The sequence below is a fragment of the Ochotona curzoniae genome, unplaced genomic scaffold (genome assembly GCF_017591425.1).
Source record: "Ochotona curzoniae isolate NIBS_2020 unplaced genomic scaffold, NIBS_Ocur_1.0 scaffold_4683, whole genome shotgun sequence".
Taxonomy (NCBI): domain Eukaryota; kingdom Metazoa; phylum Chordata; class Mammalia; order Lagomorpha; family Ochotonidae; genus Ochotona; species Ochotona curzoniae.
The window spans coordinates 18,501,293-18,525,363 of NW_024467121.1; the positions used below are offsets into that span (position 1 = coordinate 18,501,293).

A 24,071-nucleotide genomic window follows, 5' to 3' on the forward strand; every position below is an offset into this window, starting at 1 on the left:
TGTGCCCTGGGAGGCAGACGTGGAGGGAAGGCAGGAAGGACAGGCAGGGGTTCCAGAGCTTGGCCATTGCCATTTAAGAGTTTTGTGGAAAATGGACTTGATCTATAAACTTAAGCAGTCTCATATTTCTTTCTATCCTTGTTTAAGCAGTTAAGTATCAAGATGTGTTTTCACTCAGAGATGTAAGTTCAGATAACAACCTGTTAGATGAATTATATGGCATCTTGATGGCATTCGTAGCCGATTTTATCTGGAAAACCTGGCTTAACTGCAGGTGGAGGCACGACTTGGTGCTGGTCAAGGAGAATCACCTGAATCTTGACTGGAAAAGCAGGTGTGCTGGAGTGACAGGGACTGCAAGCGCTGACTCACTGAAGCCATTAACAACATGGTCTGTTCACAGTGGTGGGGCTTGTGGGTACAGGGCTTAGGGGCCCACGCACTAGAAACAATGATTTCCTCTGAAAAGTAGTTGGTATTAGTATGTGTCAAGTGTTGGGCTAGCCCTCCCGACTATGACTATACTCGAGGTGAGACATCAAGGTGATATCCCCTGACACCACTGTCAGCTATGGATCTGTTTCAGAAGTGTCAAGTTTTATCAGAGGACAGGAATCGGATGCTATTACGTATGTGCATGTTTGGAGGAAGGGCCCTGTGTTTCTGTCATTCAGTTAGCCTTGATTTAGTGAATGGAATCAGCCAGGTTTTATTACTTAACAGCAGGGTCAGCTTCAGGAATTAGGTGGCTGTGGACAGTAAATAAACAAAGCATCTGTGTATTATAAATGTTTTCTATTGATTTTACATCCTCTGCTGCCCTACATAGTAATTTGAGTAGTAGAGGCCAACAAAGTCTCTATATAGATCTCTTTTCTAAGACTATTTTATGAACACTGATGCAGTAAATAGTTATTTGTGTACCCAGCATAGGCTTTTCTTTTCCTCTATCAAATGTGGTTTTTATTCAACTGACAAGCACTTTTCTACTGCAATTGTGGACCATTACATGGGAAAAAACTTTTTCTCTAGACTTTCTAAAATCTTAGTAAAAATCAGATTGGTCCTAAAAATATAGAAATAAATTTGAATTCCAAAAATGTACAACATCAAAGTCACTAAAACACCACATTTGGTTATATTAGAAGTCCCTTCTGCTGTAAAGCAACATGGAAACTTGTCGGTATTGGTGTGGTTCTTCCTGTTAGCAGACTGGTAGGGGAGGGATGACAGGCTGGCGGCCTGCTGGTCTCTTGTGAACTTGTCTTCCCTACAGAACGCTGTTCAGGAAAGAAGCCACCTAACTCTGGGACGGTGAAGATGAGGAAAGAGAAGTGAGAAATGGCCCCTGGGATCGTGCCCCCTCCCCACACCCTGCAGTCCGCACATCTTCAAACTTGAGGTGAGGACCCCACCCTCAACTGGAGACTGCCTGGTTCCTAGGGAAAGAGGTGGGTGGGGGGGATTACTGGTGGGAGTCCCGCACCAGCGCACCCAAGGCTGGGAGAGAAACAGCCTGGTTTCCCAGAATCTGTTCTGCAATATCCCAAAGAAAGCACAGATTTTTATACTGGGTTTGGGAGTGGGAACTAAAAAGTCTTTTTCTATAAAGATATCCCTACCCCTTGGATTAGAGAAGTCACAGTTGAGCTTTAAAATATGGAGCAAACACCTGTCATCTGCGTTCTTGTTCATTAACATTAGCTGGGGTTTAACAGCTTCAAGGTTACAGTCTACTTGTAATTGCAATAGCATATCACCACCACGTGCATTCTGTGCTGCTTTTATTTTATGAAAAAGCTCATTTTGGATCTACAGTAAACTAAGTTGAATACAAAGTCTGAGTGAAGAAGGCCTGGTGGACTCATTTACAGAGTCATGGTCAGTGTACTCTTTGGCCTTAAAACTTCAGGAATGGCACTTCAAATGGCTTCGTATTCGCATGTTTCAGTGCCAGAGCATAGGAATAGACCCTGGCGTCCACTGTGAGATGTTCTTCAGCTATCAGATCTAGAGGAAGCAAAGAATACAATTGAAGTAATACAGTAAGAGGTCACACCATTTAGTCACGTGACTGAGCCACCACCCTGCTCTAGGCTGGTGGTAGGACACTTTTTGCCTGCAGGTATCTCACTCAGAGGAACAGTGGCTTTGAAGGCAGGGAGCACTACCTCAGTGTGAGACCAGGACATTGGTTCGTGATTTTTCTGGGTCAGAACAGTAGAGCCAAACATCACAGACCCAACTGTTCATCTTTTAGAGCTCAGGTGCAGCTTGACTGCTCTGAGGCCATGCTCATGACAACATGGGGATTCCCTGTATCCTTCCTGGCCAGGGGATGCGGCTTGTCCTTCTGCAGGAGAAGCTAGGCACCTGACAGGACTAGAAGGAACAAACAAGCACAGGGTCTCAGACTCCCCTCAATGCAGACTTTCTGCAGAACTTGGGTTTCGCTCAGTCACCTGTCGGGGAACAAGCACAAACACTCTGCTGCTTGAAGGTAAAGCCAGTGTCCTGCTGCCCTGTGTGTGTGGCAGCTGCTTGGGAAGTGCTACTCGGGCAGCAACCAGACCTGGAAGGACCTGCTTTGCAACTCCTCAGGGGAGTACAAGACAGGGTGATTCGACTTTGAGTCTACTGAAGCTAGGCAAACCCATTCCCTTATCCTCCCTTCCACCCTATTCCTCCTGGTCCCTCCCAGCCCCCAGCCCCTTTCTGGTCTTCCCCATCTGAGACTAGAAGGAAAGTTCAGTTTAGTAGAAGGGAGCACCTTTTTTAAAAACGATGCTCTCCTAACATGAAGAGCAAATACACGTGGCAGAGAAAATGTTAAGCACCCATGTGCCAAATGCACTACCTACGTTATGCCATTTGGTTTTACTTCTGCTTCATCAGAGGTAGGACAAAAACTTAGAGTAAGATGTGATTAAAGTAACTAATAAGGTGGGCTGGGCCTTGGGCTCAGGGGAGTCCATCAGATTTCCTGTCCTCAAACCTGGCTTTCTCTGATATGAGCCTAGTGCACAGCACATCCTCTCCAGCATGGTCATGCCTACCTCTGGCTGTGATGCCTTCAGGTGGTTTTTACCCTGGGTCTAGTTTCTTGCCAAGGTGAAATTGAAAGAGGGGCTATGCAAACAGGTGAAGACACAGTGGTATCACAGGATACCTCAAGCCAAGATAAAGACCCTTCAGGATAAAACATTCTGCCTAAGAAACGCCCAGAAGGAAGTGAGGGAGGAACTGAGTGCTCCACTTTATGAAATAGTGACTTTCAGCCAGCAGAAACACGAGGTTATCAGTTTGCTGAAATATTTAAAACTAACAAAATAGCCCAGTCATGAACAGTGCCTCGCTTCTCAGAAGAAATGAGGGACAGGGGCCTCCGCAGCTGGCACAGAGCAGCTCCACGAAGGGCTGCTCATGACATGCCACAGCAGCTGCTGGCGTGGCACTCCACATGACCTTTCTTAGCTTACAGAGAACCCTGACAAGATGTGCTGGCCACAAGTATCCAGTGATTTCTTGTAGGGCCACTGCTAGAAAGTGTGGGCTGCTGACTGAACCCATCATATGCAGCATGCTTCAATTATCATAAATATTGGTAGAAATTGTTAAATTACTTCTCACACCCTTCCCTTGGAACCACTAAATATGCTGCTATGTTGGAGGACAAGCAAAGAGAGCTACGCACACCTCTGCTTTCAAGATTATTATGCATTAAAGGCCAGAGTAGTTCTGTCCATCCAGCTGGAAGATTCCTGACCAAACAGGAGGAATAAAAAAGGCACCCCCCCTCCACTGGAGAAGTCATGTGACAGTATTTGATTTGAAAGTACTGTACCACCTGGGAAGGAAAACCAATATGAGCCAAGTGCAGTTTTACAACAAAGTCCAGCTCCTGGGCTTTATCGAGATTTAGAGGAGTTGATGAAATGGAGTTAGCTGTAAGACCCCGGGTTCTGGGGATAGACAGGAAAAAATGGAGAAACTCCAGATGATAATTTTAAGTCTACTTACCATCAAGTCTCTTGAGCAGGTCATTCTTTGGTAAACAAATGACTTCCACAAATTCTAAACAAACAAAGTTTGGATGAAAATGAAGCTGAAGACAAGGACCTACCAGAGCAGCCCCAAGGTCTGAAGCCCCTCAGACCACACCAAACCATGTACATGCTCAGGCCCCAGGAGCTGAACCACGTACCTCCATCTCCTGCAAAAAAACAGAAGGGCAGCCAGGCCGAGAGTGGTCATACACTGGGAGACTAACATGCAAGACACAGCAAAAAGGCGCCAAGATTTTAACAGAAATTTGACTCTTACATGTTGTTTTTATCATGATAAAGAAAACTCCACTAGCACAAAGCTTTTATTATTCTCAAAGTCAAATGCTTAATAGCAAAACTTAACATATTCATATATACACACATACCATATTTATAGATATATGTTATCTGTACATGTGGTAAAACATAAATAATTTACTATTCCAGTAAGTTTTTTAAAAATGTTCTTAATTTGAGGTAGAAAATGAGTAAGCAAGCCAGAGCTCCTATTGGCTGGTCACCACAAAGGCCTACAACAGCTGGGCCAAGGCTGAGGCCAAAGCTGGGAGCTGGGAACTCAATCCACATTTCCCAAATGGTTTGTAAGAACCCAGTTACTTGAGCCATCAATACTGCTCCAAGGATGCTGGCTGGTTCAGGAGCTGGCAGTTGGTATTGAATTCAGGCACTCTTGGTATGGCATGCGGGCATTTTTAATTTTTTTAAGTTTTATTTAAGTAATGAATTATTTGAAAGGCACAGTGACAGAGAAAGATCTTCATCCACTGGTTCACTCCCAAATGCCTATGGGTGCCACGAACCCAAGTCACTGAAGATCCTCCCCTGCATACCAAACACATGTCCTGGGCTGGAAGCAGAGCTGGCACAGCAGAGCCAGCACTTGATAGGAGGCACTCTGATATGGAATGCACGTGTCCTGAGCGGTGACTTAATGTGCCACACTATGACACCAGCACTGGACGTAGGCGTCTTAAGCCATGTCTTAACTGCTAGAAGTCCACTGTAACCATGTTTAAAGATATAGTCCAGTGGCACTAAGCAACTGTGTTCAATCATCGGCACTCTGCATCCCTTCATCCTTTCATCATCTCTAAAGAAACTCAGTGCCCTTGTTAACAGTACGCCCTTTCTGACAAACTTCCATTCTGCCTTTTGTCTCTACACATTTGTTGAGTCCCTTACATAAGCAGACTTACACATCATTGGCTCTTTTGTGTCTGGCTTATTTCCCCTTGCACATGTTTTTGGAACTCATGCGTGTTGTAGCATGGATGAACACGTTTCCCTGCTTCATGGCAGAGCGATGTTCCTTTGTGTGAGTGCATCCCCTGGTGTTCACCCATTCATCTGATGATGCACACGTGGGCCAGGAGGATGGGTAAGAAGTGTCTAGCTCTCTGCTTTTGAGTCTTTTAGGCATATTCCTAGAGTGGAAATGTTGGATTATGTAGAATTTGAATTTAGCTTTGAGGAGCCACCAAATTGTTCTCCACAGTTTGTTATGTAAAAGGTTTCAGATTAAAAATTAAGCATTTTAAATCAGCTGCACTGGGAAACTTCACAGATGCAAACAAAGAGTTTAAGAAACTTACAAACACTTACACATGATTTGCTATGGTCAAGCGCTCTCCCTCCCTACCTTCCTATGTATCTTAATATCCCAGTACTCTAAAGTCATGGGAGAGAGGATGTGGAATTGACAGAGGTATTACAGCTTCTGAAACCAAACTTGCCAAGCAATACTATAGTGCAAAGGATTTCCTGCCAGCTTCTCTGGATAAGGACCAGTGAATCAGCTGCTGCCGTTCGACAGCCACCACAACATTCTTACAGTATACACAAAGACAGAAACCAGGGTGAGTATGAAGTTTCCCATGTTTTTCTATTTAGGCCTGTAGCTCATATTACTAGGTGGAGCTGACCTTCATGAAGAAAATGGAAATGTGAAACTTCAACGTTTGCATAAAGATTAATGAAGTTGGAGGAGAAAAGTTAAAACACACAAGATCAGGAGACATATTTACTAAAAGACTGTGATTCTTTGACTGAATTCAGCTACATCTAGTCTTCTGGGCAGGATACTGAGATGTTTGTGTTACATATTGCAGTGCCTGGGTGTGATAGCCAGCTCTGCTCCTCACTCCAGCTGCCTGCTATGCAGACTCCGGAAGACAGTGGTAACGGCCTAAGTAGTTGGGCTCCTGTCATCCCTGTGGGAAGCCCAAATTGAGTGCTGGGCTCCCAGCTTCTGTCTGGGTCAGCTCCAGTGCTGGCCACTATGGGCATCTGTGGGAGTGAATCAGCAGATGGACATACTCTTTGTTCTCAAATAAATACATGGGTTTTCTTGTTTTAAAAGATCAAATTAGTATCCAAAGTAAAAGATAGTTGAGAAAACCCAGCCACTTTAAATGTAGCCAGCAAATACCAACCTGGCTTTGGCTTAGGTCTGACATTCTCTGCGTCATCTCCATTAATGGTCACCGTCACGATGTGGGTGGTGCAGTTGGACAAACCTGGATCCATACACACAACTAGGGAGAGAAGCAACAGCTCACTGTCAATCAGGCAGATGCTTCAGGGCCTCCTGTCTCCAGTTCCCAGGGACTCTGAATAGATGTGGCAGGGCCATGGAGCATGCCTGAGCCTGGATTCCAGTGCCAGGTCTGGTAAGTCTGAGGGATTTACTGGTTTTGACCAGCTATAAAATCCTTTCACCAAAGTAAGAAAAAAAAATCTTCGAGGGAGGAGTGTGGCATGTGAATGAGGTAAGGCTCAGGGCGTGGGTAATTCTGAAAGGCAACATAAGTTCCCAATTCTCTAACTTCAGGCCCTTCTTTCTCCCCCTTGTTCTCATGGGAAGGAGAGACTGACCTAGGTTATGGGTTGCAAACCCCATCCAAATCCACGGTATGACTTCTCTTTGGTGAGTAAGCCAAAATAAATGCCATCTGAATTCTGACCACAAAGAATACCCAACAAGCCACCACCCAGAGGAATAAATTAGTTTTTCAGAATTTGCCCTCCAACCCTGACCCCCAGCCCACATACACACCTGGGAAGTAGAACAACCCACCTGGAGAACATTCAGCAATGTCACCTTTGTAGCCAGTCTCCTCCTCAAGCTCCCGGAGCGCAGCTGCTTCTGGGCTTTCTCCATCATCTATGAGACCTGTGAGAGCAAACCATCTGTAAGGCTGCAGAGGGCAAATCCCACCTAGCCCGAGCTTCTCCCTCCTCCAACCCAGTGCTGCCCAGCTCTATCGGAAGTCAGAGAACTGGGAGGTGTGAGCTTATGGATCAAAACTATGTTTTGGAACTTACACAGAGGAAAAAAAGAGGCAGAAGTGTACAACTCAAGGCAGATGCAGTGGGACCCATAAGAAACACCTGCTCCTCTCTGTTTAAATCCAAGTGTCTATTTTGACCATCTCAACCAGATGTTTGTACAGGTTGTGCAAAATTTATGAGGGTAGGAGATTGGCAGTGACTAACGGCCTAGGCTTTAGGGCTGGCTAGCTGCCTGCAACACAGCAGGCTTATGGATGTTACAGCTAATATGGGGACAGCATTATCTTTTCTGTCCCCATTCATCACAGAACCCTAGCCAAGCCTTCTGGTGGAAGGCTGGGAGGGAGCAGGATGAAGTTCCACTGGACTTCAGGTAACTGACAGGGTCCTTGCAAGGAGTTCAAGTGGGAGGAGGAAAGGGGCAAGTCAGATGTTTTTTTCCTCAAAGGAATACAACTATGTAAAGAAAAAATATAGGCTATTTAGGTACCTGTAATATAACATTTCTTTAGGAAAATGGTGAACAAATGATAAAGAAAAATAGTTTTGTTTTTTTTAAGGGTTATTTATTTATTGGAAAGTCAGATATACAGAGAGGAAGAGAGACAGAGAGGAAGATCTTCTGTCTGATGATTCACTCCCCAAGTGAGTGTAACAGCTGGTGCTATGCCGATCTGAAGCCAGGATCCAGGAACTTCTTCTGGGTATCCCACATGGGTGCAGGGTCCCAAAGCTCTGGGCCATCCTCGACTGCTTTCCCAGGCCACAAGCAGAGAGCTGGATGGGAAGTGGAGCTGCCGGGATTAGAGCCGGCGCCCATATGGGATCCCAGGGCGTTCAAGGCAGGGCTTTTAGCTGCCAGGCCATGCCACTGGGCCCAAGAAAAATAGTTGTTAACTGTATATTACTGCAGGCTTGACTTTGAAACTACAAAACCTATACTGTTAAGAACAAATTAATAAAATTGACTCTCTTTAGATGGGGCTATTGCCATTGAGTCATATTCTATCAGTGCATTACATTCTGAATAGCATTATTTGCTATGCAACTGAAAAGAATATTCTAGTTAAATGAAGATAACCTCCTAGGTCTGTTTACATATGGCAGATCAAGGTATCTTGTCCATTCTTGGAGTTCAACTCCAGCCTTATTAGTGTAGACTTCCTATGAGGGGCAGGTCGGTAGGGACAGGAAAGGAGTTGAAGTGAGAGAAGAACAATTATTCAGAGGAGCCAGTGCCTTGCAGGGGGTCATTGCACACTCATGACCAAGGCGTCAGAGACCCAAACCCTGCAGTCCTCAAACTTTGTGCCAGTGCAGGCCGGCCGACCTTGGAGAAGCTGCAGTCGGGTTTCTTACCTGCTGGGAACTCGAGACAGTAGCCTCCAATGGGTGGTCGGAATTGCTTCACCAGAACAACACACTCATAATGCAGAGTTCTCTGGAGCACGGGGATGATAGCTACACCTGGCGCAGGAAAGGAACCCAAGGCAATCACAAAGCTAACACAAATTCTTCCATCTTAGAAACGCTGCCTCTCAAATATAACTTGTGCTTGCTCTTAGCAATGGCAGGCTAATCTACATCACTGACAGCTAACTCTAGAAGTTGTTCTCATTTGAGAATAAGAATCACACTTTTATGCTACCTGGATTTCCTTTTCAATAAGGAGTTTGCTTCAGCTGTCACTATTTATTAAGAATAAACTCAAACACTGTGCACAGGGTCAAGGACATCCCATTTTCTACACTCATCTCGACATGGAACCAATTTTCACTAGGCAGCAGCTAGGTCACTGGTGACATCACCATGATTTTCTTTCAGCAGTCAGTTCTATTCCTTGTAGCATGCACTGACTAGACTATTTTCGGATAAAAGACCCTGTCCTCTGAGTCACTTGGCCTTAACAAAAAACAAAGCCCCAAAACCTGCTGGGTTCTGGAATACACAAACCACCCCAGAAGGATCCACAGCTCATGCTGAACATTTCTCCTCCAGTTAAGAACAGCAGCTGCACAAGAGCCACTCTGTGTACTTCCAGTAAACCCAGAGAGCAGAGCCAAATGGAAAAGGAAAGGGGGAAAAAACTAAGACCTATTGCTCAACCTCCCCCAGATCAGAGGTGTTTTCAGGATTATTTCTGGGGTCTCTGCAGTCAAAGCAGTCGTGCCTGGAAGGGAAAGTGAATTGAAAAAAATGCTCTTTTCCCCAGTTCCATTTCCTCAGCAAACTAAAGCAAGCGGTCAGTGATAGAAAGGTGTGCATAGTACTGCTTCTCAACTGATGGCTTCCATGGGGATCCTCTGGTCAGAATACACAAACAGAAGGGATTTCTAGAAGTTTTCATGTAGGTAATGATACATGGCTTCAAATGAATGTATGTCTCCATTTGGCTTTAAATATCAGCACATCCTCCCTCACAAATGGTCTTCTGAGCTTAGATTAATAGAAGCTGGGAGTTGCTTATCAAGGAGGCTTGGAATGAATTACACAATACTGTAAAAACTAACAGATTTAAAGATAAAAAGATGGTAGCTGTAGATAACTCTGATATCCTGCCCACACGAAACATCCTCTTAACAATCACAGGTGCTAGATTCCTTTATAAAGGGATTTGCCACTCGTACCATCTGCAGACTGGGCCTTCTTGGTCGTACGTTTCACAGTTTCCCAGGTTCTGTTCAGGCAGAGAAGAAAAAGCTTATTAGTGCTGGGGAGGAGCCTGATGTCTGCTTTTCTGTGTACAGCCTGAGCTTCACAAACGTGAGGCATGCAGATGTATCAATGATTTTCAGCAAGAAGACCACAACATGGAAGACCTACAGATGACCAGCCAATTGTGATTTTCCCACAGCCCCCGAGAGTTACACAGAAAGCTGTTGTCACTTGCCACCTGCCCTCTGGGTGCCATCTAAGTGGAAACCCCACTGGGCACCTGGACTTTGGTTTGGATCATAAAAATCACACATCGCTGAGTGAGCAGTGCAGCTGGCGCATACAATAGCAGTAAAGGTTATCAAGCAGGGGATGCAAATTAATTCTCCAGGAAGATTCCAGCCCTGCTTCTAACAACAAAGGGTACCAGTACTGAGACAGCTATTTATATAGTTTAGATGTTTCAAATACGTGACATAAAATATGCAATTTAGTCCCACTTGTGGGTTGAGGAATTATTTCATGAAGTGCTCTGTTCTGTATGTGTGAGCTTTTATTGAAGGGAGGTAGAGGAAGAGATGATTCCTAGAGGAAAAAGCTAGGCAAAAACCAGCAAATTACTGTACCCTTTTATGGCTTTATTCCTGGTGAGCTATTTGTTTTTGGTTGCTATTAAGGGGAAAAAGCACATCTATGCCTTAAGTTAAAAAAAGCGTTGGTAAGGGGCAGGTGTAGAGAAGCCAACTACTTCAGATTCTAGTGTGGCTAAGACACCTAGGTTGCTCCAGGGACTGGGATCAGAAAGGAGTCAACATCTGGTAGCCAATAGTTAAGAGCTGTAAAATGTACTCCTTTGAGGCTCTAAGTGGACCATGTCAGCCAATGGACCTTGGAAGGATTTCCTTATCCTTGAAGCAATGAATCAACAGCATTTCAGAACTATCAAAATCACTTGAGCAACACCCTCGGAGCACGCTCCACACTGTGCAGACTCTGGGATGATACCACTTGGCTGTCTCCCATCCCTGGGTACTGATGTGGCTAGGATGCTGGGTATAGCTATTCCCCTTCTCCTCCACACCCCACTGGAAGCAATATTCTTATCCATTTTCCCCTATTCCTTGACCCTTCCCACCCTAATCAGTGACCCACATGGACATGCATCTTTCTCAACTATGTAAACATCATCAAAAGATAAAATTAAAAATAAAATAAAGTACTCCTCTGAGGAGCCCTCTTACTCATACTTTTGATCTGCTTGTGCCTAAAGCTTTGACCTTGTTGCATTTATATTAAAGGAAAACAGAAACGAAACACCATCCCTGCAATCCTTAATCTGTTTTTTTTTTTTTTAAAGAAATAACAAAACACTGAGCAAAAATTTTTCTGTAAACTATAGCTCTTCCAGTAAACGGCAAATGTCTCAGAGTGAACCTATGGAAACCAGACTACCATGACAATTCACAGCAGTCAAGCCAACATTCCTGTTAGTAGCCAGAAGCCAACCAACAAGCAATTCTGATGAGCCAAGAGTATAGATCGCAAGAGACAAAACACCTTGTGGCACAGCTCTGTCTGCTGCCTCTTAAGATTAGTCCTAAAGACTGAAGAATACAGTACTTGGAACAGCACCGAAGGTCCCATCCCAAATACACTAGGAATAAGGGAGACAAAAAGAGTTGGATCAGTATGAAGGTTAAGGCGAAGTCAATCAGCAGTAATGAACCATAAATGATGAGCACTAAATAATAAATGCATCTGTAAGAAACACTAGAGCAAGAATACCCTGTGAGAGTGCCAACAATCTTCAAGGAACTCAAAGATGTACATTGGGCTGGGAGTCAAAAAACTTCTTATTTCCATTTGACTACAAGATAAGCCCTAAGCTACAACTTTCTGGAAATTGTTTTCTTTTCTGTAAACCAAGGAATGAGCATGTTGTCCCCAAAACTTCCAGCTCAGCTTGAGAATTCTGCTTCCAGCAGTATAACCCCATTCATTGTCTCCTCTGTTAAGGTGGAGTGTCTGTCTTCCTCCCCTCAAGCCCAGCAATGTGAGAAAGGAAGGGGGACAAAGGATGGTCTCAGGACTATCTTCAGTGTCAGTGGAGGGACATATTTTTACACTCACAAAGAATTCTCCAGTCTCTTCTGTGAATGAGACAAAGGACTTTCTTGCTGCTATTTTCTCCTTTAGATGCATGCTTTTGTGTCACTTAAAAGGAAACATGTTTTATAAATTTGTAAATGATGGTCTACTGGAAAGCACAAAGAAGTATCCTTCAAAGCTTGACATCTGGTGTGAAATATTGATACTTTACGTGAGACCTCTTTGGATGTCAGGCTGAAACAGTGGAACATGCCATAGTTAAACTATAAAACTACAGCAGTTGGCAGTTTGTTATTTATTTTTACTTGGAAAGTCAGAGTGGTGCTGGTGGGGAGGGAGAGAGGCAGGATACGGAGATATCTTCCACCTGCTGGCTCACTCCCCAAATGCCTGGAATAGCCAGGCCTGGGCCTGGTGGAAGTCAGAAGCTAGAAGCCAGGAACTTTATCCCATTTTCCTTATGGGTGGCAAGAATCCAAGTATTTGGGCCATGATCTGCTGCCTCCTACAGTGTGTGTGAGAAGGAAACTTAATAAAAAATGGAGATGGGACCTGGTCCCAAGCAATCCAACATGGCACGCAGGTGACCCGAGGCCTGTGGCTTAAGCTGCTATGCCACAACACTCACCCTACTCTGATAAGGATTTTAGAGCTCACTCACAAGGTACTGAAATGGAGTCTTGGGAAGCCAGAGCTGAGCGGGAGTATTTTGGAAAAGTTGCCCAATGACTCTGATGCATATCTTTGATTATAAGATGCTGGAAGCAGAGGACTGGTCAGGTGAAAAGATGCACTGCTGCGTGCCAACATTACTTAATCAACCTGATTAGCGTAAGAGAGCTGTGTTTTGTGGGGCTAGTTCTAATGGTATCAGGCTAAGCTTACACCTGTGACGCCTGTAACATCCCATATGGGCACTGGTCTGTGCTTTTCAAATAAATGTTTTCCTTTTTTTTTTCCTTAAAAGAACTGTACTTTGTGTTATAAATATTAATTACATAGAAAAAAAAAAAAAGAGAACCAGGCATAGTACGATGGCTCAATAATTAAATCCTCACCTTGTAAGTGCTAGGATCCCATATGGGCACCTGTTCATATCCTGGAAGCTCTCCTTCCCAGCCAGCTCCCTGCCTGTGGCCTGGGAAGGCAGTTGAGGACGTCCCAAAGCCTTGAGACCCTACACCCACATGGGAAACCTAGAAGAAGCTCCTGGCTTTGGATGTGCTCAGTTCTGACAACTGGCCATTTGGGGAGTGACCCAGTGGTTGAAAGACATTTCTCTCTGTTTTTCCTTCTCTCCAAAAATCTGATCTGCTCTTCCAATAAAAATGAATAAAATCTTTTTTTTTTTAAAGATTTATTTTTATTATTTTTTCATTGGAAAGGTGGATATACAGAGAGGAGAGACAGAGAGGAAGATCTTCCGTCCGATGATTCACTCCCCAAGTGAGCACAACGGCCGATGCTATGCCGATCCGAAGCCAGGAGCCTCTTCCGGGTCTCCCACACGGGTGCAGGGTCCCAAAGCTTTGGGCCGTCCTCGACTGCTTTCCCAGGCCACAGGCAGGGAGGTGGAAGGGAAGCGGGGCCGCCGGGATTAAAACCAGCGCCCATATGGGATCCCGGGCGTGCAAGGCGAGGACCTTTAACCACTTGCGCCACCGCGCTGGGCCCTAAAATCTTTTTTTTAAAAAAGAGAGAGAATCAAACTATACCAGTAGAATTCTCCAAATATGTAAGGATACTTTAAAAAGTGTGTAAAGTTTGAATTAAAAGCTAAGTGGTTGTGGTGCAAAAAAAAGTCCATGCATAGTTTCTTTAATATATGCATTTTCCACGTTCTCTCTGAAATCCTGTATTTCCACAAATATAAACACACGTGAACACACTGTGTCCCCTTAGGCATGGACCTTGCTGCATTTCTGTACTGACCTGGCTCCTAACTGCTACTAATTTGAAATTTAGATCTACATATCTATCACACTTGACATTTAAATAAATTACCAGTTCCCATTGTGCTGACAGATTATTTCTCACTTCTGCATTTTAATTTTACAGTCTAGGGATGTCATAATACTCATAGGTTTCCTACAGTTTTCCAATGTTGGGCCTTAAGACTTTTTTGTTTGTTTGGTAGATATAATTAAAAGTTGCTTAAAACCACTTCATTTTCACCTTGATGATGAATGTTTCCATATAAGGAAACATGTTTCCACTCCTCTAATCTGATCACTTAGCACCTGGAGTCATTCCATTAATAAGTTTATATAAGTTAATCTGGGTAATAAATGTAGACATGCTTTCTTATGCTCTTCATTATTTTTATTGTATTTCATTAAGTAATTTGTCTGTTTTAACATTGTTATCCTCCTCCCTTCTCTCTCTCCACTACCCATGGTCCCCACTGCTTACTTATGCATTTGCAAGCAAGAGAGAGAGAGATAGAGAGAAAGAGAGAGACTGAGTGCTTTGCTTCCATTTATTGTTTTACTTCTGAATTGCTTGCAGAAGCTGCAAGGTGGGCTGGACCGAGGCCAGGAGCCAGGACCTCCAGCCAGGCCTGTCACGTGGGGGTAGGAACCCAGCAACCTGAGCCAACACTGCTGCCTCCCAGGCTTTCCATCAGCCAGAAGCTGGAGTCAGGAGCTGGGGCTCACAGCAGGGAATTCAGTTATTGCAAGGCCATTGGACTGCCCCTGATACTCCATACTATCAAAAATTTACTAAAGAGAATACTCAGAAAATAGAAATGGGTTTATCAGGTGGCTGACACTTCTACTGTTCTTTCCAGCCTTGTTTTTTTTTTTTTTGAAAGATTTATTTATTTATTTGAAATCCAGAAATACAGAGATATATTATATATTCTGCCTCACTCCCTAAACAGTCAAAATGACCAGGCTGGCCCATGCTGAAGCCAATAGCCAATAATGCCATCCAGGTAGTTGGCTATCTTCCACTGCTTTTCTAGGTGCACAGTGGGGAACAGGATTGGATGTGGAATAGCTAGGACTTGAAATAGTGCCCGTATGGGATGCCAGTAATGGAAAGTATGGCTTAACCAGTTATGCTACAACATTGTACCCCAAGCCTTTTCTTATATGTAGTTTTGCAGAGATTACAAAGCACATATAAAATTTTCAATTTTGGTACCAATTATTATTTTATTCCATTCTATTTAGTTATTTATTACAATTTCCCATATTAAAAGTACAAGTTGCTTTCAATTTTTTGTTTTTCCAAAAATTATATAAACAGGTTTCACGCATAAATCTGATTCCAAATAATTTTCTTAGTATGTCTGCAGACAAAGGGTCAGCATCTCTATGGCCACTGATATATATTAGAAAATATGCTTTAATTTTTTTTCCAATTTACACTGTTGAGTAATACATAAATAAAGTTCAATTGAAAAAAAAACAGTAATATTTGTGCTCTCTTTAGTTCTTCTAGATTAACAACTGGTTTTATTAGAAGGAATTATTCTGCCACATTATCACCTTAAATTAGGCTTGACCTAAAAGTTTTGGGGTCACACTGGTCTACTTAAGGAGAAAGGTGTCAAAATACATTCCTTATAGGTTTTTTCCCCCCTGATAGTTTTGCAAGTTTACAGTTCATGTTTTATTCAGATTATACGTGATCCAAACGGTCTAGCAATGGCAAAACCTTGTGCATCTTTCACTGCTCTCCCAGGCACATTAGCAGGGAGTTGGATAGGAAGTCATGCAACTGGGACTTGAACCAGTGCCCGTTACTGCAGGCCACTGCTTAACCACCAAGGTGTTGTCCTCATTTATTGTATTTAAAACAGAGTTTACAAGGAGGAAAACATCAAAGTACATCCAGACCTTAGAACCCACATTTCTGAATGTTTTATGAGGCAAAAAAAAAAAAAAGTTTACCTAGTTTTACCAGTAGGATCCTTGTAAGTCGTTTTTTCAAGCTTGACCCATTTTCCTTCTGAAATTATCTAAAAGGAGATCACATAGTAAGTTGGGGAAAGTTGATTTTTACCTTTCTATCAAATTTCTTTAGGTGGCCTTCTCCTCTAATAATCATGCTTCTCCCCCAAATCATTATGGGCAGGGGTTGGGGTCAGAGCAAGCATTCAAAGTGATATTTCTAAAGAGCAGATCTGCTTGGTTTGGAAGCTTTTAGGAGAGGAGGTGCGAGGACGGGAGCTCTCACAGATTCCTGGAGGTAGGAGGCCTGGGGCAGTGTGGGGAGCACAGGGAGGGCTGTTTGGGCTGCTCCTACGGGTCTTTCCCCTGGCGTGGGTGCTAGCCTTGCAAGTACAGGACACACAGCAGTGGTCACACAGGAAAGTCCACAGTGGGGACACCAGGCCACTGATGCAGCCTCCTGCCATGACCCAGGATTGCTCTGTCAGGATGACGACTCTGACCTAAGGCTGAACAGACAGGCAAGTGGCACTGAAACAGGAGTCTCTTTCTTACTACCCCATATACTACATCTTGCCATCAGCAACCTAAGAACAAGCAGCAGATCTGTTCAGACAACATGGAAAGATTTTAAATCAATATTGCCCAGAAAGGTATCATCCTCAGAGTTCAACATGAAGGATTTAAAATTCAACCACTGCATTGATTCCTGCAAGCAGAAAACTTCTCAAAAGCTGAAGTGAGTAACATATAAGATGTGCATTAGTCCTAGGACTTGCTGGAATTTACACTGTAATTAATAATTCAGATTACCTTTCGTTCTTAAACTTAAATGTTGGGACCATATTAGCTCAGATGTGATAATTAAATATGAAATGCTTAAGTTCTAAAACCTACATATTTATTCTTTTATCTAGGAAAACTTTTAATAATTAAGAATTTTCTGCAAAAGCCAAAATATAAGTATAGCTGCAATATTGCTGATGTATGTAATTTAAGATATACTACTGCTCCATGGAAGAGCAAAAAGGGCCTTAGCCCTGAAAATGGAGTAGAAAAAAATGCTTAAAAATCTTCCAGATTGAGAAACAATCATTTGAAACAACGAGTAATTAGGGCATTTTTTAAAATTCAGGTTTTTGTGGGAGAGGGGAAAGGAAGGTGAGAAGCAGGTTATACCTCCTCTGAAATAACACACTGTTTAGTATTCTGAGAATCTGCTGCTTCTTGGTTTTGCATTTCTGATCTTGTCAGTGTTTCCAGTCCTCAGGCAAGTGGTTCACTCTGCAAAACAATGAGACCTGTTTAGACAAAATTTTTCTAAAGTAAACATGCTATTGAAAAAATGCCTAAATGGGGCCAGCATTATTTAAGATGCCACCTGCACTGCTGGCATACCATATGGGTGCCAGTTCATATCCCGGCTGCTCTACTTCCTATCCAGCTCCCAGTACATGGCCTGGGGAAAGTAGTGGAAGATGGTCAAAGGGTCTGAAATGTGTGGGCCACTGTTAATCACATGCGCGATCGAGGTGAAGCTCCTGGCTCCTGGCGTTGACTTGGCCTCCACACTGGCCATTGTGACAGCTGGAAGATTTTCAAAATTCTGCCTTTCAAAATAAATCTATCTGGGTCTGGCAAGATAGCGTAGTGGCTAAAGCCCTCGCTTTGAACGTGCCAGAATCCCATATGGGCACTGGTTCTAATCCTGGTGGCCCCACTTCCGATCCAGCTCCCAGCTTGGGGCCTGGGAAAGCAGTCGAGGACGGCCCAAAGCTTTGGAACTCTGCACCCGTGTGGGATACCCGGAAGAAGCTCCTGGTTCCTGGCTTTGGATTGGCTCAGCTCCAGCTGTTGCAGCTGCTTGGGGAGTGAACCATCAGATGGAAAATCTTCCTCTCTATATAACTGACTTTGCAATAAAAATAAATAAATCTAAAACAAAACAAAATAAATGCATTCTGAAAAGGGGGTACTTAAATAGCCAAATAAATAAATAAATAATTTTTTAAAGATTTATTTTATTTTTATTGGAAAGTCAAATATACAGAGAGGAGTAGAGACAGAGAGGAAGATCTTCCATTAAACTGGTTCATTCCCCAAGCAGCCACAATGGCCAGAGCTGTGCCAATCTGAAGCCAGGAGCCCGCCGCCTCTTCTGGGTATATGTATTTACTCAATTGCTCACTCTGTGGTGCAGCTGGTTAAGCTGCTTCCTTTGATGCCAGCATTTCGTATGAGCACCGGTTTGAGTCTTAGCTGTTCCAGTTCGTGCACAGTTCCTTACTTACATGTTTGGAAAGATAACAGAAGGTGGCCCAAATACTCAGGCTGAGAGCCAGGTGAAGTTCTAGCCTCCTGGCCCTGGCCTGGCCCAGCCCTAGCCTCCCAGCCATTTGAGGAATGAACAAGCAGATGAAAGATTCTCGTGGTCTTTCCCCCTCTCTGTCATTCTGCCTTTGAAATGAATCTTATTTATTCAAAGAATAAAATCAATGAAGTTTTGGAAGGTAATTTTTTCTTGCTATTTCATTACCCTTTTTCAGGATCTTTTTATTTTAAATAATTCATTTTGATTCTTATTTATTCATTTCAAAGGCAGAGTGAGAGCGAGAACTTGTATTCACCAGTTCTCTCCCCAAATGGATTAAACAGTCAGATCCAGGTCAGGCCAAAGCCAGGAGCTGGGAATCCATCCGGGTCTCCCACATGAAGGGCAGAGCCCATACACTCGGGCCATCGCCTGCTACTTTACAAGGCCCATTGGCAGGGAGCTAGATTAGAAGTGGAACAGCTGGGACTTGAACCAGTGCATTTATATATATAAAATATAAAATATAAAATATATATAAATAATTTATATATATATACATATTATTTTGAATTTTTAATTATGTGGTTCAATTGCATATAGGCTGGAATTCCCCCCGCAAACTCCCACCCCTGACGGATTTTCCCCATTTCACTACAATACTGTAGTACTTCATAAGGAATCATTAATTCCATTAGTCTCTTATTTAAGTGTACCCCGACATTGCTGGTACAGACAGTGTCAGGCAGTCCAGAATCTCATTGTCTACACATGTCCAACAGTTTCATTGGAAATCTATGTTTCTTCTGAAAGCAGGGAAACATGTTCCATTATTCCCCCACATCTGTATATGATAGACCCCAGTACTCCACCACTATACATTTCCAAAATTGAGAAGCCATGAAACCAGGTCAACAACTGGTATGCATTAGAACAACCACAGCAACATCAACAACAAATTACAGCACCATGAAAAGACGTGCCACTGAGTAAGCAACACATGAGTGACAAAAAGGAAATACAAAAGTTTCTTGGGAAAAATGATGCCACCATGATACCAGTGATGAATTCAACAAGAGAAAAAGAATTATTTGGAATAAACAAAACCGAGATTAAAAAAAAAACACCAAAACACATGGGATACAGCCAAAAAGGCAAACAACCAAAAAACAGTATGGATCGGATTGTTAAAGTTACACTTTCCATGTTGGTTTCTTTATATAAGAGAGAACATACGGTATTTGTTCTTTTGTGATTGACTCATTTCACTGAGCATAATGGTCTCTAGTTGAGACTATCTGGTTGTAAATGGTATAATTTCACTCTTCTTAATAGCTGAATATTATTCTATGGAGTAGATGTACCACAGTTTCTTTAACCACTCTTCTTTGGACTCACATCTGGATTGTTTCCATGTTGTTGCTATTGCAGATTGTGCTGCTGCAAATATAGGATTACAGATCCCCTTCTCATATGCAGATTTCACTTCTATTGGGTATATTCCTAGGAGTGGGATAGCTGGGTCATATGGCAGGTTTAATTATAATTCTCCAAGCACTTTCCATACTGATTTCCACAGTGGTGGTACTATCCTACACTCCCACCAGTAGAGAAGAAGGGTGCCTTTCTCCCCACATCCACGCCAGCAGGAATTGTTAGCTGAGTTCTAAATGTATGCCAGTCTCACTGGAGTTAGGTGGTACCTCAATGTGGTTTTCATTTGTATCTCTCTGAAGGCTAAGGAGCATGAGCATCTTTTCATATATCTGTTAGTCATTTGAATCTGTTCTTTGAAAAATGTCTGTTCATTTCCTTTGCCCATTTTGTTACAGGGTTGGTTTATTTATTTATTTATTTTTGGTTTTTTGTTTGTTTTTGTCCCTGGGTTTCTGAAGCTCTTTGTAAATTCTGGATATCAGTCCCCTATCACTTGTGTAGTGTGCAAAAGCTTTCTCCCATTCTGTTGGTTGCTTCTTCACTTTGTTAATTGTTTCCTTTGCTGTATAGAAGCTTTTCAGTTTGAAGTAATCCCATTTGTTCATTTTGGCTTTGATTGCCTTTGATTTTGGCATCTTTCCTAAGAAGTCTTTCCCTGTTCCTGTATCTTGGAGTGTGTTTCCTATGTTTTCCTTTAGTAGTTTGATGGTTTCTGGGTGTAGATTTAGGTCCTTGATCCATTTAGCACTAATTTCCGTTTAATGTGAGAGGTGTGGGTCTTGCTTTTTAATTCTGCAAGTTGTTATCCAGTTGTCCTAACAGCATTTGTTGAATAGTCCAGGATTTTTGCCTGGATTGTTTTCAGTTTTCTTGTCAAAGATTAGTTGACTATACATGTTTGAGTTTCCTTCTGGTGTTTCTATTCTGTTCCACTGATTTTCTTCTCTGTTTCTGTACCAGTACCAGGCTGTTTTGATGACAATTGCTCAGTAGTATATCTTGAGGTCTGGAATTGTGATTCCTCCAGCTTGATTTCTATTTTTTCAGGATGGCTTTGTCTATTTGTGGTATTTTGTGATTTCAGATTAACTTTTGTATCATCTTTTCTGAGAAGAATGTTGTTGAGATTTTGATTGGGATTGCACTGAATCTGTGTATTGTTTTTGGTAATATGGTCATTTTGTTAATGTTGATCCTGCCAATCCAGGAGCATGGCAAGGTTCTTCATTTTTCAAGGTCTTCTTCTATTTCCTTTTTAAATGTTTTATAGTTTTGTCATAGAGGTCTTTCACATATTTAATTAGCTTAATTCCTAGGTATTTAAGATTCCTCTCCTCTATTTTAAAGGTGACTGTACTTACAACTTCTTTCTCACCCATGAAATTATTTTTGCACAGTAGTGCCATAATTTGTGTTCATTAATTTCATATCCTGTTACTCTGCCAAAGTCTCTTAGTAGTTCCAATAGTCTCTTGACTGAGTCTTTTGGTTCTCCTATGTAGAATTGTGTCATCTGCAAATAGAGATAATTTCAATTCCTCATTTCCAATTTGTATTCCTTTAATTTCTTTTTCTTGCCTAATAGCTCTGGCAAGGACTTCCGATACTATATTGAAGAATAATGGTGACAGTGGACATCTCTGTCTAGTTCCAGATGTTAATGGGAAGGCTTCCAATCTTTCCCCATTTAGCATGATGCTGGCATTGGTTTTTTTTTTCTTTTTAAGATTTATTTTTATTATTTTTTCATTGGAAAGGCGGATATACAGAGAGGAGAGACAGAGAGGAAGATCTTCCGTCCGATGATTCACTCCCCAAGTGAGCGCAACGGGCCAATACTATGCTGATCCGAAGCCAGGAGCCTCTTCCGGGTCTCCCACACGGGTGCAGGGTCCCAAAGCTTTGGGCCGTCCTCAACTGCTTTCCCAGGCCACAGGCAGGGAACTGGAAGGGAAGTGGGGCTGCCGGGATTAGAACCGGCGCCCATATGGGATCCCAGGCGTGCAAGGCGAGGACCTTTAACCACTTGCGCCACCACGCCGGGCCCTGGCATTGGGTTTTGCATAAACTGCTTTGATTGTGTTGTAGAATGTTCCTCCTATGCCTATCTTGCTTAAGGTTTTCAGCATGAAGTGGTGTTGGATTTTATCAAATGCCTTCTCTGCATCTATTGAGAGGATCATGTGGTTTTTATTTTTCAGTTTATTGATGTGATATATCACATTTATTGATTTACGAATGGGATGTTTTCCACATTTGTCTTTGTTTTTGGTAGTTGCTATTTCTTTTTTCTTTTATGGGGACATCCTTGAGTATCATTTACAGGGCAGGCTTAGATGAGACAAATTCTTGAAGTTTTTCTTTATTGTGGAGAATTTTATTTCATTTTCAAAGACAAAGGAAAGTTTTGCAGGATAAGTTATTCTGGGTTGAAATTTTTCTCTTTTAGAATCTGGAATATGTCATTCCATTCTCTTTTGGTCTGTAGCATTTCTTTTGAGAGGTCAGCTGTGAGTTTGATTAGAATTCCTGTATATGTCACTCAATTTTTTTCATATGCACATTTAAGGATTTTTTCTTTTTGTTCAGCTGAAGAGAGCTTGATTATCATGTGTCGTGGTGAAGTTCGTTTTTGATCAACTCTGTTGGGAGTTCTGTGGTCCTCCTGTATATTGTTTTCCAATTCTTTCCCCAGATTAGGGAATTTTTCATTTATTATTTCATTGAATACACTTTTAATTCCAGCTTCTCTTTCTGCACCATCTGGAACTCCCATTATTCTTATGTTGGGCCTTTTAATCATATCTTTTAATTCTTGGATACTTTTCTTAAGCTTGACTCAGCTCTGCTTCCAGCTTTCTGTTTGTTTCTTCATTGTGACAGGAAATATCTTCCAATTCTGAAATTCTTTCTTCTGCTTACTTCATTCTATTTTGGAGACTCTCCACTGTACTTTTAATTTGCTCTACTGTGTTCTTAATTTCTGATATGTCAGCCTATTTCTTATGTAACATAGTCCTTAAATTTTTTGAACTCTTGTATATGTCTCTCATTGCTGATCAGAAGTTTTATAATAAGTTTTCTGAATTCTGTGTCCCCCATTTTCTCGATGTCTTGCTTGGTTAACTCTGAACATGGGTGAAGCTTTTCCTCCTTTGCTGGAGAGTCTTCAGAAACATTCAAGTGCCTTTGTCTTTTATCTTTTGTAGTTGCCATTCTGGTTGATGGAATCTTCTCTGAGATGTGTATTATTACATACAGGTCTACAAATTGATTTTTATGTTCAATCATTGCCCTGGATTTGGAAAACATAATTGTCCTGAATAATTGCTTTGTCAGTGGCACTAATTTTGTAGGCAGCACTGATCTTGTTGACTCCTGCTGGCCAATAAGTCTTAGTGTCTCCTGGAGTTATTCTGGGTCGTGTACCTCGGTGGCTTGCCAGGGCTGTTTTTTTCCTGTGGAGCCTGTGCAGTGCTCTAAGATGGAGGTGATTTTGTTCCCAGCTTTGTTCTTAGGCAGCTCAGCTGTTTGCCCTTCAGTCTAACAGTACCTGGTCCCATGACACTGATATCTGAGTGCTGGAATTAGCGCATGCACAGTTTACCACTCCTTTTTCAATTTATGCATGTTCAGAGCTCTTGCCTCTCTGTCCAAGATGGCACCCGTAGGGGCACCAACAAAGATCAGGGGGCTGTTGGCTGTCAGCTCCAGGGACCACACAGACCCTGTAGGCTGCAAGGCTGGCGCTGTGGGTTCAGCTCAGTGCAATTAGCTAGTAATAAGCCCACTCTAGACCTTCACTTGAGATCCACCCTTGCTGCCTTGCTACCCAAGATGGTGCCAGGTATGACGCTGCTGGAGAATTGTGGCTGCTGGCTTTCAGCTCCAGGAATCACACACCCTGCAGGGAGCGAAGATGGTGCTGCCCTCCCCACTGGATCAGTTCTGTGTGATCAGCCAGAAACGACCCTCCTTTGTGCCGCTCCGTCAACTCCACGCTCTGCCCCTCCACACAAGACGGCGCCCTGAGTCTCCTACTCTTTTCGCCTGTGGCTGCCCCAAGTCACCCAGTGTGACTGGCAGGTCCCAGACTGCACTCGCCTCCCGAGCTCCCCATGTGGACCCAGGCTCCCACTTGGCTATCACAAGAGCTGTGTGGAAGCCACTGTGGATGTCTGGCTGGCGCTAGGAACGGATCACCGGAATCTGAGTTGCCACTCACCGACCACTGGTGGGTTTTTCTGTCCACTGCAACATTGCTCTGCCGCCACTGCAGCTTCCCTGTGTCCAGGGGGG

The 24,071-nt window shown here is 42.9% G+C and overlaps 1 protein-coding gene across 2 annotated transcripts in view; it reads right to left on the reverse strand.

Annotated features, from left to right (window-relative positions):
* Nucleotides 1-1,767: 1,767 nt before the first annotated feature.
* Nucleotides 1,768-24,071, reverse strand: part of NUDT5 (nudix hydrolase 5) — a 32,498-nt gene continuing 10,194 nt past the window's right edge. For both annotated transcript variants that reach the window (XM_040968206.1, XM_040968205.1), the window contains exons 2-10: nucleotides 17,204-17,308; nucleotides 16,025-16,092; nucleotides 9,986-10,035; nucleotides 8,718-8,825; nucleotides 7,144-7,239; nucleotides 6,500-6,601; nucleotides 4,205-4,213; nucleotides 4,021-4,074; nucleotides 1,768-2,010 (exon numbers count right to left, since the gene is read on the reverse strand). In XM_040968206.1, coding sequence (XP_040824140.1) covers nucleotides 1,901-2,010; nucleotides 4,021-4,074; nucleotides 4,205-4,213; nucleotides 6,500-6,601; nucleotides 7,144-7,239; nucleotides 8,718-8,825; nucleotides 9,986-10,035; nucleotides 16,025-16,092; nucleotides 17,204-17,263 — 657 coding nt within the window. In that variant the 5' untranslated portion in view covers nucleotides 17,264-17,308 and the 3' untranslated portion in view covers nucleotides 1,768-1,900. The remainder of the gene's footprint in view (nucleotides 2,011-4,020; nucleotides 4,075-4,204; nucleotides 4,214-6,499; nucleotides 6,602-7,143; nucleotides 7,240-8,717; nucleotides 8,826-9,985; nucleotides 10,036-16,024; nucleotides 16,093-17,203; nucleotides 17,309-24,071) is intronic.